At 45.7% G+C, this 16,094-nt stretch overlaps 1 protein-coding gene across 1 annotated transcript in view; it reads left to right on the forward strand.

Annotated features, from left to right (window-relative positions):
* The window catches only part of BCAS1 (brain enriched myelin associated protein 1), a 101,550-nt gene that overhangs the window by 19,742 nt on the left and 65,714 nt on the right, over nt 1–16,094 (forward strand). The window contains exon 4 of the mRNA XM_042930628.1: nt 15,320–15,891. Coding sequence (XP_042786562.1) covers nt 15,320–15,891 — 572 coding nt within the window. The remainder of the gene's footprint in view (nt 1–15,319; nt 15,892–16,094) is intronic.

Consider the following 16,094-nt stretch of genomic DNA (forward strand, 5'->3'; position numbering starts at 1 on the left):
GCAGAGCAATCGAGAGCAGCACACATCTTTACTCAGGCCTCGCAGAAGACGTGAAAGGGCTCTAGCTCGTCTCCCAAGCCTCCCTTTTCCCCTCTTCTCCCCACATGTGCTATAGATTTTCCCACCCAACAAGCTCTTTATCCTCGGCCGTGCACCTGAAATCCTGCTCTGCCCCCATCCACGCAGGCCCTTGTGTTGTTCTTCTCCCTTGCACGGCATCGCCTCTCGGTAGACAGCAGCGACCGAACGTTCGGGAAAACTGGCTCTCCCCGGGGGGCGCCCAGCGGCTCCTTGCCCCTCCTCCCCCTTGGAAGCATGCCCTGGGAGGTCTCATCCCTGGTGCTTTTTCTCACCAAAAACTCTAGTGGAGAATTTCTGTCGGATAAAGTCATCTTGCCTGTTACACTGTGGTGGTTGACCGTCTCCAGATATGCACACCCCGACTTCCTCCCCTCCCTGCCCCGAATAATCCATGCCTCCCTGTTGTAGTTTTCTCGCATCGAATCTGGGCTGGCCTGGCCTGCGTAACCGGTAATAGAGTGGAGAGGAGGACCCATGAACTCCAGGCCTAAGCCTTAAGAAGCCCTACAGCCTCTGCCTTTGTCTCTTGCACGGTAGCTCTGGGGGACACTAGCTGCCAGGTCGGAAGTCCAAGTACTCTGAGACTGCCCTGCTGGGGTGGGGGGAGCCCAAACTGGTCCCACGAAGAAGGCGTGGGGCAAGAAAGAGAGCAAGGCCCAGCGAGTCCCCAAACGTGCATCCAGCCCAGCCCAGGGCACATCCCTGGACTACACAAACATGCCTCTCGTGCAACCGGTACAATCTTTAATTCATTGTTTTTTGACAGCTACAAAATGTTTGAAGGTGGGGGTATGTTATAGTTCATTCAGCCATTACCCCCATGTTGGGCATTCATTATTTTTCTTTCTCTCCGCTTTGAACGCTGTTGCAGTGAGTATTCTTGTACGTGTTTTTTTTGTTTGTTTGTTTGTTTGTTTTTTATCCTTTGCATTTGAGATAGTTTCTTCAAGAGCAGGTGCTTTCTGGACAGACCGCTTGAATCTGAGGCCTCGCCCCGCCTCTGAGCAGCTGTGAGCTTAAACAAGAGACTTAAGTCCTCCATCGAATGGTGTTATGAAGAGTAAATAAGATAATGCTTGTAAATCCCTTTGCTTGGTGCCTGAAACAGTAAATGATGGCCATTAAAATCATGGGGTTCCCAATTTTTAACGCACATTAAAATCACCAGGGGAATTTTGAAAATCCCATTACCGGGTCCCACCTAGAAGGAGTTAAATCGGAGGCTCCGGAGGGTAGGGCCCAGGCATAAATCTTTTTTCAAGTTTCCCTGAGGGCATAAGGATTTTTCGAGGGGCTGACGTTCGGCAGCGTTAGAAACCGTTGGGAAGGCACTCGCACAGAAAATTCCTTAGTCAAACGTTTTTCAAAAATAAAACATGGGCATTCCTGTTTTAAAGTCTCCCGGGACTTTTTGTCCCTACCGTGGCTGACACCCTGGACACAGCTTTTTGTTCCAGGGTTCCCACGGTCTGATTTCATTAACTTCCACTAACTTCCACGCGGCCGCTGCCCACTGACACACAATCTGCTCGTGGCCTCTCTGGACCGCGAAGGATCCAGAACGGCACACTGGGCCCCGAACGTAGAAACAGCGATATAGTTTCAGAAGCATGAGCAACGTGAACCTGACCTCCTCTTGACGGGGAGGCCACGACAGCCCGAATGAGACCCAGAGAAAGCGTGAAAAACAGCAAAGAGAGAAACAGGATCATCACAGGGGAGCTGAACTTCATTTCATTTCTCTTCCCCAGGGCGCACTTGAACCAGATCGTGACGCGGAATAAATGCGTCCACCGTAGTTCTTATCCTCGAGTGGACTTTTCTAAATACCTTCCTTTCACATCCTTTTACCACACTGGGGAGAACTGGCCAACGCTCGTCGCTGAACAAAACTTAAAAAAAAAAAAAAAATCAGTGAGACCAAAGAAATGCTAAAAAGCCCTAGAATTTCTAGAAGTCTAACAATCAAAGCAGCGTATTGGTGGGCGGGATCGGCTATGCGCAGAGCTGACCTCAAAGACCAAATGTTTCGGAGAGCAAGAGATGGGAAATGTGAACAGAGTCTGGCTGCATCTGTAGGTACAAAAGCTGTGATGCATAACTGACTCTCAGATGCCCCGACCCGCCGCGTCCGTCACCTTGAACAGGTCAGACCAGCAGATTCTGGGGCGCCAGCCCACACCTTGTGAGTCAGAAATGCTGGCGCTCAGAGCTCCGCTCAGCTTCGGGCGTGGCTTCCCTGGGGGAATCCCTCAGCAGATAGTAAGATGTTTCGGTGAAAGCCCCATTTTAGGGTTTTCAAAAGAAATTTCCCAATTCAAAAAAATCTAAACACCCTGCTGGGCCAACACCGTACTAGCCGCATTAGCAGATCTGGAAGTTGGCCACTTCTGAGAATGTAAAGTTGTTCTCCCTGCTTTTTGTATCTCAACGAAAGTAACTTTTAAAAAGGTGTTGGGGCTGGGGGGTATCTGGGTGGCTCAGAGTCAGTGTCTGACTCTTGGTTTTGGCTCAGGTCGTGATCTCCCAGTTTGTGAGTTCAAGCCCCATGTCTGGCTCTGTGCTGACAGCATGGAGCCTGCTTGGCATTCTGTCTCAATCTCTCTCTCTCTCTCTCTCTCTCTCTCTCTCTGCCCCTCCTTCATTTTCTCTTTCTCTCTCAAAATAAATAAGTAACCTTTAAGAAAAAAGTGGGGGGGCGGGGAGCTGGGTGGCTCAGTCAGGTAAGCATCCCACTCTTGATCTCGGCTCAGGTCATGATCTCCCGGTCCGTGAGATCAAGCCCCACATCCGGCTTGGAGCGGAGTCCGCTTGGGATTCTCCACCTCTCTCTGCTCCTCGCCCACTAGTGTTCTCTTTCTGTCTCTCTCGAAATCAATAAATAAATAAACATTAAACAAAATCATCATGGGCAGCAGGCTATCCCAGCTTGAAGCAACTAAACATTTAATAGCCAATTCTCAGTGTGCTTGCTGGGCCCACCAGGCCTCCTGTCCTTGCTAGAACTCCTGTATATGTTGTCACCAGGGAGGAACTGTGTGGGCCGAAGGTCACCAGTGGCTCCCTCCCCTTTGAAGCTGCCTATGCACTTCATTCATGAGTCCTTTTCAAGCCATCTCTCTGCCAGCGTGGGGCTCGAACTTACGACCCGAGATCAAGAGTCACGTGCTCTACCGCCAGCCAGCCAGGCGCCCCGTGAGTCCTTTTTAAAATGACCTCTGAAGGGTACGTCAACCCCAGGTGACTTAAAAAACTCAGACTCTCTGAGTTCACAGAGTTTGTGAATTTTTAAATGTTGATCTGTCTTACTAAATCATCCTCCAAGGAGACTGCCAAAATACACGGCCACCAATGATATATGCAGCCGCTTTTCTCATAGTCTCCCCCTCCCTACGCAGGTCACTAAACGTCTCCTTTTTCACTGGGTTGATAGGTGGAAAACTAAGTCTCTGTGTAATTTTATTTTGCTCATATTTAACTATTCGTGAAGTTGAGCATCTTGTTTTATGCTTGAAAGCCAGCTGTGTGTCTTTTCTCTTAACTGTGTGCTCACGTTGGGGGTTCCTTTGCCCATCCTGTTCCCCACTGTCTGATGTTGATTTATGCAGTGTCTCCTTTTTCAAAATTGAGATATAATTCATATACGACAAAATTCATCGTTTTAAAGTATACAATTCAGGGGCGCCTGGGTGGCTCCGTCGGTTAAGCTGCTGACTCTTGATTTCGGCTCAGGTCACGATCTCACGGTTTGTGAGATCGAGGCCCGTGTCAGGCTCTGTGCTGACAACGCAGAGCCTGTTTGGGATTCTGTCTCTCCTGCTCTCTATGCCCCACCCCCCCCAAGTGAATAAATAAACTTAAAAAAGAGATAAAGGATGCAGTTCAGTGCTTTTGAGTATATCTACAAGGTAGAGCAACCATCCCCACTATCTAATTCCAGAACATTCTCAGCACCCCAACCAGAAACCCCGCACCCATTAGCAAGTCATTCCCCGTATCCCCTTCCCCCCCACTCCTGGCAACCACTAATCTGCTTTCTGTCTCTCTGGATTTGCCTCTTTTGTATGTCGCATGTAATCAGAATCATGTAATAGGTGGTATTTTATATCTGGGTTCTCTTACTTAGCGTCGCATTTTAAGGTTCACCCATGTGGAAAGTGTGTGGTCATGCTTCATTCTTTCACATGTCTGCATGTGACTCCACTGTCCGGACAGGCCACCTCTTGTTTATCCATTCGTCAGTTGATTGAGGTTTGGGCTGTTTCCACTTTCTCCGCTATTTTGAATAGTTCTGCTGTGAACTTTTGTGTACAAGTTCTTGTGCGGACGTACGTTTTCATTCTCTTGGTTACCTACCGAGGAGCGGAATTACCGGGTCACACGGTAACTCTGTCTAACTCACGAAGGAACTATTACACTTCTTTCCAAAACACCTGCACCGTTTTACGTTCCCTCCAGCAACACATGCGGGTTCTGGTGGCTTCACGTCGTCGCCCACGCTGGTTACTGTCCGTCTTTCTGACTATGGCCGTCCTGGTGGGTGTGAATTGGTACCGTGTTGAGGTTTCGGTTGCCTTTCCCTAATGACTGATGCTGTGGAGCATCTTTTCATACGGGCCCTGATCGTTTCTGGAGAACACGATGTCTCCTGGATTCGTTTGCTTTTCCCGTTCTTCTTCCCTGAGCCTCTCGTCCCATACTGCCTTCTGGCTGGCTACTCTTAGTGCACCAGAGTCCCAGGCTCGTAATTGTCAATCTTCAGCAGTGTTCTTTGTGGCATGAATTCTGCTCACCCCACCACCCATGTCCAAGGCTAACCTTTGGCGTTCCAACAGCTGAGGACCCTCATAGAATAATATGTGGCCTTTCCTGGTACATCTTTTACCATTTAAAATGTGCTTTATGTTATAGATCTGATTAGTGTCCTTGTTGCTTCACATCCATGCTACCCTTGGGGGTGGGAGACAGACACTCTGTTACTTTGCTGCTGAAATACGCATCTCTAGAGCCTATTTATGTATTTATTTTGAGAGAGAGAAAGAACGCAAGCAGGGGAGGTTCAGAGAGAGGGACAGAGAGAGAATCCCAAGTGGGCTCTGTACTGTCAGCATGGAGCCTGACGAGGGGCTTCAACCCACAAACCGTGAGATCATGACCTGAGCCGAAACCAAGAGTCAGACACTTACCCTAGTGAGCCACGCAGGCGGCCCTCTAGAACCCTTGTTTAGGAAGAAATCTGGCAGTGTCTATTTTTAAAACTTAAATGCACATTGATTTGGGAGCAACAGTTCTACATTCTATAGAAATAAGGCACTAGTGGGGCACCTGGGTGGCTCAGTCAGTTAAGCATCCGACTTTGGCTCAGGTCATGACTCACGGTTCATGAGTTCAAGTCCCGCATCAGGCTCTGTGCTGACAGCTCAGAACCTGGAGCCTGCTTTGGATTCTGTGTGCCTCTCTCTGTCTGCCCCTCTCCCACTCACACTCTGTCTGTCTGTCTGTCTGTCTCTCTCTCTCTCGGAAATAAACATTAAAAAATTAAAAAAAAAAAGAACTAGTTTAGGATTTTTGAACATGGAGGTTTATCTCAGTGTTGTTTGTAATAGAGATGGAAATGGAAACAATGACTTGAAAACTATCAGAATGTCCATTGATTAGGGCAATGGCTTAAATATCTTTTGGTGTGTGCATACTAAGGAATATTAGGCAGTGTTTTAAAAAATTAGATAGACTTGGACATGTGGATTCTGAGGAATGACTATGGTTGTCTCAGTTTATTTAGGCTGCTCTAAAAAAATGCCACAGACTGGGGACTGACACAGCAACCATTTGTTTTGCGCAGTTCGGCAGGTTGGGAAGTCCAAGATCAAGACGCTGGCAGATTCCTTGTCTCGTAAGACCTTACGTTGCAGAAGGCCATCTCTTCGTTGTGTCCTCAAGCAGTGGAAGGGGCAAGGCAGCTCTCTGGGGCCTCTTTTATAAGGTCACTAATCGCATTCATGAGGACTCCACCCTCTCGATATAATCACCCCCCAAAGGCCCTGCCTCCTAACACCACCAGAGTAGGGGTTAGGATTTCTGCCCGTAAGTTTTGCAGGGGCACACACGTTCAATCCATAACAATGATATATAAAAGCGATCAAAACCTACATCTGTTCTGATCCAATTTTTATAAAAACGAGCAAGCCCCTGTGTACGTGTATCTGGAACACTTGTATGTATTTATACAAACATGGACAAAGCTTGATAAGCCACGCTGGGTTGCAGACGCTAGTTACGTTGCCATGAGGGTGGAGGGTCTAGACAGAAAAAGAGAGCTCAGAGATAAATCGTTTTGGATAGTAAACCCACGTAGAGTGTGTCTTATTACCAAATGGAGAAAAAAAAAAAAGAACAAAAAACAAAATCAAACATTAAATGCGTCTTTGAGTGATGATATTGGCTCCCATTGGAACGAAGGTGGTTTTGTGCTTGAATTATCTTTGTATGTTCCAGACTTTTGAAGCATATGAATCATAAGAAATCTGTGAGCAGAGAGGAGAGTAGAAATTGTGATCTTCACTAGTACGGTCTTGCACCACAGTGACAGGAGGTCACAGCTGACTTCCGCGAGAGCACGGGGTGAGGAGTTACCTTTTGCCCACATGATGTTGGAACCCAACATTTCAAGCCAGCATTTACCTCACTGGATGTTCAGACATGCCGTATCACGCCAAGGGTTGGGAACCTTCAGCTCTCAGATGCCCCCTAGCCCGTTTCTCCCTTTTATTTATGCTGGAATGTCTTGGCGAGGACATCGTGGCCTTTTCATATTGAGATGCAAAGCATGAAACGTGATCATTCCGTGAAATGTTCAAATCTAACATCTTCCTCCGAGCTATAAGTATCTGCCACATGAATCCTTATTTCAAGGCCTATAAAACAACAAATGCATTTGCACAACACAGAAAGCCACAGTCCTTTGATGTGTCATTTGACTCTTGCAGCGAGACCGCAGAAGGGTCATTTCGCAAAACATTTCGAGGTCTTCATCAGTTTTCCCAAGGGCCTCTCATTATCCTTTGCATTCAAGTAGAATTCTCTTTTGAAGAGCTTAGTGGGTCGTCGCCTAGTTTCCCTTCTACCTTCCTGTCTTCTTGGGTGAACTCTTTGAACTCTGCCTGTTTCTCACCCAACAAAACCACGTGTGTGATCTGAGTGGTACTTTCCAACACTCCACGAACTCCTGCATCTTCTGGAAGGTGTGCGATTCCCCTTTGCAACTGGTGTGCGTCGTACTTCCCCCGTACTTGTCCCTTCTCCTGATCGATCGGGGTATTGACACATAGGACGGCATTGCCCCGGAAGGGATGCCCGAGTGGGAGATGACCTTTGTAAGTGGACACTTTGTGAGTGAAATTATGATGATGGTTTCTTTAACCCTAACAGTCGCTAGGAGGATTTGGATAATGGAGTCTTAGAGGAGGAGAGCTCTTCCTCCCCCACCGCTAGTATCACAAGGGTTGTTACTCTTGCCATGGTTATAGCCAGGTTCCCTTGGTGTTTGGTACGCCCCGGGCTCTGTGCTGCTGCCTTACCTGTTCCCTGACTTAATCCTGTTAGGTGCCAGGCACTTCTGGGGGCAGTGGAGACGCAGCTATGATCAAGATGGACCAGGTCTCTATCTACTTGTGCTTACGTTCTAATGGGGAAGAAGCAAGCAAGCGATGAATGAATGAGATCATTTCAGAGACTATGGAATGCTCTGCAGAGTCCAGAGAGGGAAGGGGGGTGAGTAGGAGGGTGACTTCAGAGAGGGTGGTCAAGGAAGACCTGACCTGAGACCTGAATGATAAGCAGGTAGCCATGGGAAGAAAGATCAGAGGGGAAGCATTCCCAGGCGGAAAGACCGACTAGTGCAGAGGGCTTCAGGTGGGGACGAGGTTGGTGTGTCGAGAGGAGGAACACGGGATGAGCTGAGGGTCTAGCTGGTGTCCTCCGTGGTAGAGTCTGGGCTGGATTTCAGTGGTGCTGAGGCCCCTCTTTGAATAGTTTTATGTAGATGAATGACATGATCTAATTTTTATTTAAAACAAAACAGAATCACACAGCAATGTTTCCCAGATGTGAGAAAACACAGGCTTTTTTGTTGTTGTGCATAGTGTTTTCGTGCATAGTGTTTTCTTGAAAATCCACTAATTCTGTTAACCAAACTTTGCTTTGTTCCCTCCCTCTCTTCTGTTCTTGCTTCTACTCCAACATGTCAGGGGGTTGAGCTTTGGAATCAGGCAAAACATGGGCTCACATCCTGCCTCCACCCTTAATACACCACTGTATTTAATATTTCAGAGTCCAACCGACGTCCTCTGCTCCACCATCTAAGTTCTTAACAATTAAAAGCCACTTGAAAAGTGACCTTACTTCTCAGAGCCTTGGTTTTCCCATCTGTAAAATGGGGGGGGGGGTGATGATAGTACCTAACTTAAACCCTTCCTGTTATACATAAATAAAATGCTTCTCATTACATACAGCATTTACCATAATGGCTGGCATATGGGAAACGTCCACTAAATGTTAGAGATGGTGTTTACAGTGGCAGCAAGTGAATATTTCAAAACTCTGGCACATGAAAAAAAAAAACAACCCCAAAGATGATCCTTCCTCACAAAATCTGAAAAGATACTGTGTGTGTGTGTGTGTGTGTGTGTGTGTGTGTGTGTGTGTGTGTTTAAACATACAGTAGAACTTTGAGGAAGCAGCTGTTTTGACTGAAAATACTTGCTACTTAGAAAATGATAAGCGTTCCTGAAACTTCTCTGGCCCAGATTCTTAGATTTCTGAAGGGAAGTTAATTCCTATCATTACTACTTTTGAACGTCTTTCCAGAGCACTCAAGTTTGTAGGTTAAACCATTGGAATAATTTTTTTTCTTATAACCTATGTTTAGAAATATGAAATAGTGATTATAGTAATAATATATATAGAACACACACACACGCACAAAACCTAATTTTTACTGAGGATCCACCACATACCCGCAAGCAGTAAAGGACTTTGTAGGAAGTATTTCATTTAATCCTAAAAACTCTTTGAAGAAGGCACTATTATTTTCTTGCCCATTTTATAGGAAAATTGAGGCATAGAGATATAAAGTAATTCACCCAGATCACAGTCAGATCTTCCTCAACTTAAGATGGGGCTACCTCTTGGGGCACCTGGGTGGCCCAATCAGTTAAGTGCCCAACTCTTGACTTCGGCTCAGGTCATGATCTCACAGTTTATGAGTTCAAGCTCTGCATCAGGCTCTGTGCTGACAGCATGGAGCCTGCTTGGGATTCTGTCCCCCTCTCTCTTCCCCTCGCCTGCTTGCTCTCCATCTCCCTCTCAAAATAAATAAAAATAAACCTAAAAAAAGATAAATCCATTGTACACTGAAAATGTATTTACTATACCCAACCTACTGACCATCATAATTTAGCCTAGCCTCCCTTAAACGTGCACAGAGCATTGCCATTATCCTGCCGTTTGGTAAAAACATCTCACACAAAGCCTATTTGGTAATACAGTGTTGACTATGGCACGAAATGTACTGAAAACTGCAGTGGAAGGGAGAGACGGGGTGGCTCTGTGGTACGATGCTTGTCAGCCTACGGGTTGTTGACCTTCATGATTGTGTGGCTGTCGGGGAGCTGCCGCTGTCCAGCATCAGGAGAGAAGGGCGCCCCGCGTGTCGCTAGCCCAGCAAAAGATCCAGGTTCAAAATTCCAAGTACAGTTTCTATTGAATGAGAATCACTTTTGCAACTCTGTAAAGTCGAAAAACACAAGTCCAATCGCTGCGAGTCGAGGACCATCTGTATTTAAATATTTTTTTAAATTTGTGTTAATGTTTATTTTTGAGAGAGGAGAGACAGAGCACGAGCAAGGGAGGGGCAGAGAGAGAGGGAGACACAGAATCCGAAGCAGGCCAGGCTCCAAGCTGTCAGCACAGAGCCCGATGCGGGGCTCAAACTCACGAACTGTGAGATCATGACCTGAGCCGAAGTCGGACGCTCAACCGACTAAGCCGCCCAGGGGCCCCAAAGACCATCTGTATTTAATATTTTAGAGTCAAACCGAGGTCCTCTGCTCCACCATCTAAGTTCTTAACAATTATGCTGAAAAGCCACTGGAAATAAGTTTTCAATCACATGTCTGCATAAGATGGCTTTCTTCTAAAAAGCCACACACATAATACAAAATGTATTTTCTGCAGTAGAAAGATCAAAATTTTCAACCCTCCTAGATAGTTGGGGTCTGTCATGTGCGTTCCTGCTTGATTCCTTTTTATCTTCCTTAAACTCTTACGCATTTTTTTCATGGAAAGTAAAATCTCTTTGGTATGTCATCTGTTTGTCTGCTTTAGGAGAAAACTTTTTATTGGAACCAGATTCGGGAGGGGCTTCTCTCAAGATTTTTCATAGGAATTGAAAGCTGAGTTCCGATCATCTAGAAGGCACTGTTCAATTCTTTCCATAATAATGTGAGGACGCCATGTAAACAAAATTTATCTTTGCAACGGTATAAAACCTGTAACTCCAATGGGTTTTCTTCCTATTCATTCACAGATTGGATGTGTGTGTGTGTGCGTGTGTGTGTTGTGTGTGCATTTAAGTCGATATCTTAGGAAATATTTTCTTTCTTTTTTTTATTTTTTAAAAAACAATTTTTTAATGTTTATTTATTTTTGAGAGAGAAAGACAGAGCGTGAGCGGTGGAGGGGCAGAGAGATAGAGGGAGACACAGAATCCACGGAATCAGAAGCTGGCTTCAGGCTCTGAGCTGTCAGCACAGAGCCCAATGTGGGGCTTGACCTCACAAACTGCAAGATCATGACCTGAGCTAAAGTCAGACACCTAGCTGGCTGAGCCACCCAGGCACCCCATGGAAATATTTTGTTTCTAATGTTTATTGAAGGTCTCAAGAGGTTGCAATCTCTCTCCCAAAGTGGATTTTTTCCCCCTTCACTTTAAATGCAAAGACAAAGAGTTGGTGGCTCTTCTATCCAGTTCCTTGGAACTTACTTCCTTGTTTCATTCTCCTTATCCTCCTTCCTCCCAAGTAAATGCCTCCTAGACAGACTTGAGAGCCTGGAGACAACTTCCCAAGAAGAAGATTGCTAGCCATTACTTCACAAGTGGAGTAGGTACTGGCCAATTCTCTGAAATTCTCTCCAAGTCACTGAGTATATTTTTAGTAGAAACTGGCATAAGTGAAAAAAAAGAAAAAAAAAAAAAGATCTGTTGGCCACGTAACGGTAAATTTCACCTTCAGGCACAGCTGGATCCAGGTGTTCAAGTGTCCTCATCGGGCATTTATTCCCTGAATCTTTTGACTCTGCTTCCATCTGTGTTGGTTCTCAGGCAAGTATTTGTGAATGTGATGGCCAAGGCCACCCCTAACAGATGCACCCCCGCTGGTTTGCCAACCCAAGCATAAAGGGTGTAACTCTGTTCTAATGGGTTCAGCAAAAGCCACAGGATTATTCTAGCTTAGATCACATGCCCTCCTGGGAAGTAAGCATTTTAGTAAAGGAACTAGAAGCTCTGGGTGATAGACTTGCATATGCATTCACCAAGTTCGGGGGGCAGACCTTCATTATCGTGGAATGCCCCATCTAGGAAGTGCTAGTTCTTGTAAGTTATAAAACATACTTTTCCCATTCTCTAATATCAAGAGCTGTATAGTTTTCATCTACCGTGATTTGTAAATGCACTGAGGTGCAGCCTAGATACCTGGAATGTAAAGAATTTATCCTATATTAAAGCAATATATTGGCACTTTTTAAAAAGTCTATCCAGGGACTACCTCAAACCTAAAAGCTTCTGCATAGCAAAGGAAACCATCAGCACAATAAAAAAGCAACCCACTGAATGGGAGAAGATATTTGTAAATCATGTATTCAGTAAAGGATTACTATCCAAAATGTATAAAAAAACTCAGCTCAATAGCAAAAAAAAAAAAATCTGATTTAAAAATGAACAGAGAATGTAAATAGACATTTTCCAAGGAAGGCATGCAGATAGCCCACCAGCACATGAAAAAGTGTTTGGCATCAATAATTATGAGGGGAATCCAAATAAAAACCACACTGAGATATCACCTCACATCTATCGGAAAGGCTACTATCAAAAGGACAAGAAATAACAAGTGTTGGTGACGATATGGAGAGAGGGGACCCTTGTACACCATTGGTGGGAATGCACGTTGGTGTAGCCACCGCGGAAAACAGCATGGGGGCTCCTCAAAAAATTAAAAATAGAACTACCATATGATCCAGAAATTCCACTTCTGGGTATTTATCCAAAGGAAATGAAAACCCGAATTCCAAAAGATACCCGCATCCCCATGTTCGTTGCAGCATTATTTACAACAGCCAGGATATGGAGACAACCCAAGTGTCCATCAATAGGTGAATGGGTAAAGACGTGGTATATGTTCGTGTGCGTGTGTGTGTGTGTGTGTGTACATATATATATATATACACACATATACATACATATATATACATATTATATATATACACTATATATATTATATATATATACACTATATATATATTATATATATATACACTATATATATTATACATATACACTATATATAATATATATAATATATAATATATATTATATAATTAATAACATATAATATATAATATATTATATATATTATATATTAGTAATATATAATATAATATATAATTATAACATATAATATATATAATATATATAATATATAATATATATAATATAATATAATATATAATATATATTATATTATTATATAATTGATAATATATAATTATATAATATATAATATATTATAATATATATATTATATATAATATGTATATAATATATATATATAGTGTATATATATATAATCAATACTACTTGGCCATAAGAAAGAAGAAAATGTTGCCATTTGCAAAAACGTAAATAGCCCTTGAAGATACTGTGCTAAGTGAAATAAGTCAGACAGAGAGAGACAAATGTCATAGTCACGTATAGGTGGAATATAACAGACAAATGGACAAACAAAACTTGCAGATGCAGAGGACAGAGTGGTGGTGATCAGAGGGGTCGGGAGGGTTGGGAGGTGGGTGAACAGGGTGAAGGGGGGGGGGTCAACCGCGTGGCGGCAGATGGTCACCAGACTTGCTGTCATATATACGAACGGTATGGAGTGTATACCAATATAGAATTATCACGTTGTACGCCCGAAACTAAGATAACGATATGGGCCAATTTTACCTCAATTTTTAAAAAGTCTTTCCTGGAGAAGGGTTTTCTTTTCAGAGACTTTTTCCCTGAGCGGGACACTCTCATTTACCATTAGCTCTTTTGATTCCAGAAGAGAGGAAAAAGGGAAAGAGATAGGCTGATGCTCTTGGCAATTCGAAAAGCCCTCCCTTGTTTTGAATCTCAGTTTCTGCCTTTTTGTCAACTGTTTCCTCTTCTCCTGGCATGGGCCATCCCCACAATTCATTTATATTCACTGTGATGCGTCAGCTGCCTGCCTGGCTTACTCAGCACCCTGACATCTATCACTTCCTTATTCCGGCTCTCCCTCCCGCCTTCTTGCCCTGAGTACAGTGTTTACCACGGTTATGAATTCCTAGAGCACAGGAAAGGGGTGAGGAAGAGCTGGGTGACATACCCAGTGCCCCTACGGGGTGACTTCCTCGAGGTCCGAGATTGTGACGAATATCACAACCTAGTGCTTGTGTGTGTGTTTCTCACGCATATTAACAAGCCGTACTAGCAGACCAACAGATTCTCCCTTTTCTCTTTCTCTCTTCCTGCAAACAGATATTTTAAAAGTGGCTGGCTGCACCTGGATAAAGCAAACCGCAATGCTGGAAAAGGCATGGGAGAAGCCTTCAGGATAATCACAGTGCCTGTCAACTATTAAGCAGTCTGTGTCCCTTAAACATCCGGGCAAATGCTGCAGGGGAGCTGTTAGCATTCCCATCTGAAGGATGAGGAAATCCAAAGCTGTTTAGTGACTTGCCCAAGGTCACACAGCTTATCAGTAGAGAATCTTGATCTTTAACTTTGATTCCAAAATTTGTGGTATCTCTCCGTCCCCCCCCCCCCCCCCCCCCGCGAATATTGCACTGCTTTAGAAAAGGCAACGAGGAAAGAGAGCAGTTCAATGGGACCCACACAGCGGTCAAAGCAGAAACAGCTGGATGCCAGGGCCCCTCCCCGGAGGGGGCGGAGCCTGCACCCACAAGCTGACCCTATGCCTCTGATTCCGGGCCACCTGAAGTCTAATCCGCCTTCTTGCGTGGACGTTTGTTTTTCCAGCCTTCTGGAAACTTTCCAAGTGCTACTTTTAAAAATCTCCCCTTAGTCTCTGCTAATATAGGCCTCATGGTAAGACAGAGCACAAACTTCAGAGTCAGGTGTCTGCCCCTGACCACACGCGGTTACTTACCAGCTCACTGGGCAGCCGTGGGGAGGTGCATCGACCTCTCTGGTGGCCGGGTTTCTCACTCGTGAATAATGACAGTGACCAACATGCATCAGGCACAGTTCTGTGTGTTTTAAGCACATGAAGTCACGTAACTTTCATAACCAAATTAGGAGGGAAGTTCTACTGTTTGCCTGAATTTACCAGAAAATCGAGGCATGGGACGGTTGGGTACCTCAGGTGCAGATAGACACTTTAGCTCAGCGGTCCTCAAACGTGAGTGATTTTTGGCCCCCAGGGGACATAGGGGGGCATTTTGGGTTGTCACAGCTTGGGGGTGGCCCTGGAATCTATCGGGTAGAGGCCAGGGATGCTGCTAAGAATCCTGCAGCGCACAAGAGGAGCCCCCCTGGCAAAGAATGATCCAGCCCCCGATGTCAGAAGTCAGAAGGCTGACTAACTTTGTTCTAGCTCCAGAGCCCAAGCTCCCGACCGCTGTGCTGCCTCCCAGCTGATATCGTGACAACACTCTTCTCTCGGGATCCCTGCAACAGGCCGACAGCGTCATTAACGTGCGTGTCACCTGTGCAGCGCCTGGTGTGGGCTTTCTGCTAACTGGCTTTTCTCCTAGCAAGGTCACAGGAGTTCTAGGTGACCAGGTCCTGCTTTGCAGCGTGACCGGACAGCCACAGAGCCCCGGCTGCATTCTGGCCTTTGTGTATCAAACGTTTGGAGTCCATTATCGATCCTTGAATTTCCTCGCCGGGCTGAATAACTGCTGTTTGTCTTTGTGTTTACAGTTGATTTGGGAATAAGTGTCAAGGAGGATAATGCGGTCACTTCTTCCCCCGAGACAATGGAGATGAGCACTGTTGCGGATGCCAACGGAAAGAATCTTGGGAACGAGGCCAAAGCCGGGGCGCCAGCTGCTAAATCTCGTTTTTTCTTGACACTCGCTCGGCCTGTACCAGGACGTGCTGGAGACCAAGCCACGGATGCATCCACTGGGTCAGTGAAGCTTGATGTCAGCTCCAATAAAGCTCTAGGGAACAAAGAACCAAGTGAGAGCGTGACTCTTCCGGGGGCAGCTGCACGGGGGCACGACCCAGATAAAACCCCGGGGCAGAGCTCAGCCGGGGACGAAGGCGTCTCTGCCACTTGGGGACCAGCGCCCGTCTCACCTGAGTCAGGGGGAGCAGCCCCTGCCAAGCCTAAGGACTCTGGCTTTTTCGACAAACTCTTCAAACTGGACAAGGGACGGGAAAAGGCACCAGTGGACAGCCAACAGGAAGCCAAGAGCGCGGAGCGTCAGGACCAGGCCGAGGAAGTCCCTGGATTGTCAAGGCCGCCCGATGATGTCCCTGCAGAGAGGGTAAGTGCTGACGAGGGACGATCCCTTTTGTTAAGCTCCGGGGGGGGGGGGGGGGGGTGGGCAGCTCTGATGGGGCAAGCGGATGGCGTCTATATTGCTCTCCAGTCGCCAAGGGGCCCCGACAAGGTACGCAGCCCTCTAGAACAAATGGCACATTGTAGTGTCCCCCCTGTTCCTGTGGACAGAAACATCTGTTTGAAGAA

The sequence above is a fragment of the Panthera leo genome, chromosome A3 (genome assembly GCF_018350215.1).
Source record: "Panthera leo isolate Ple1 chromosome A3, P.leo_Ple1_pat1.1, whole genome shotgun sequence".
NCBI lineage: Eukaryota > Metazoa > Chordata > Mammalia > Carnivora > Felidae > Panthera > Panthera leo.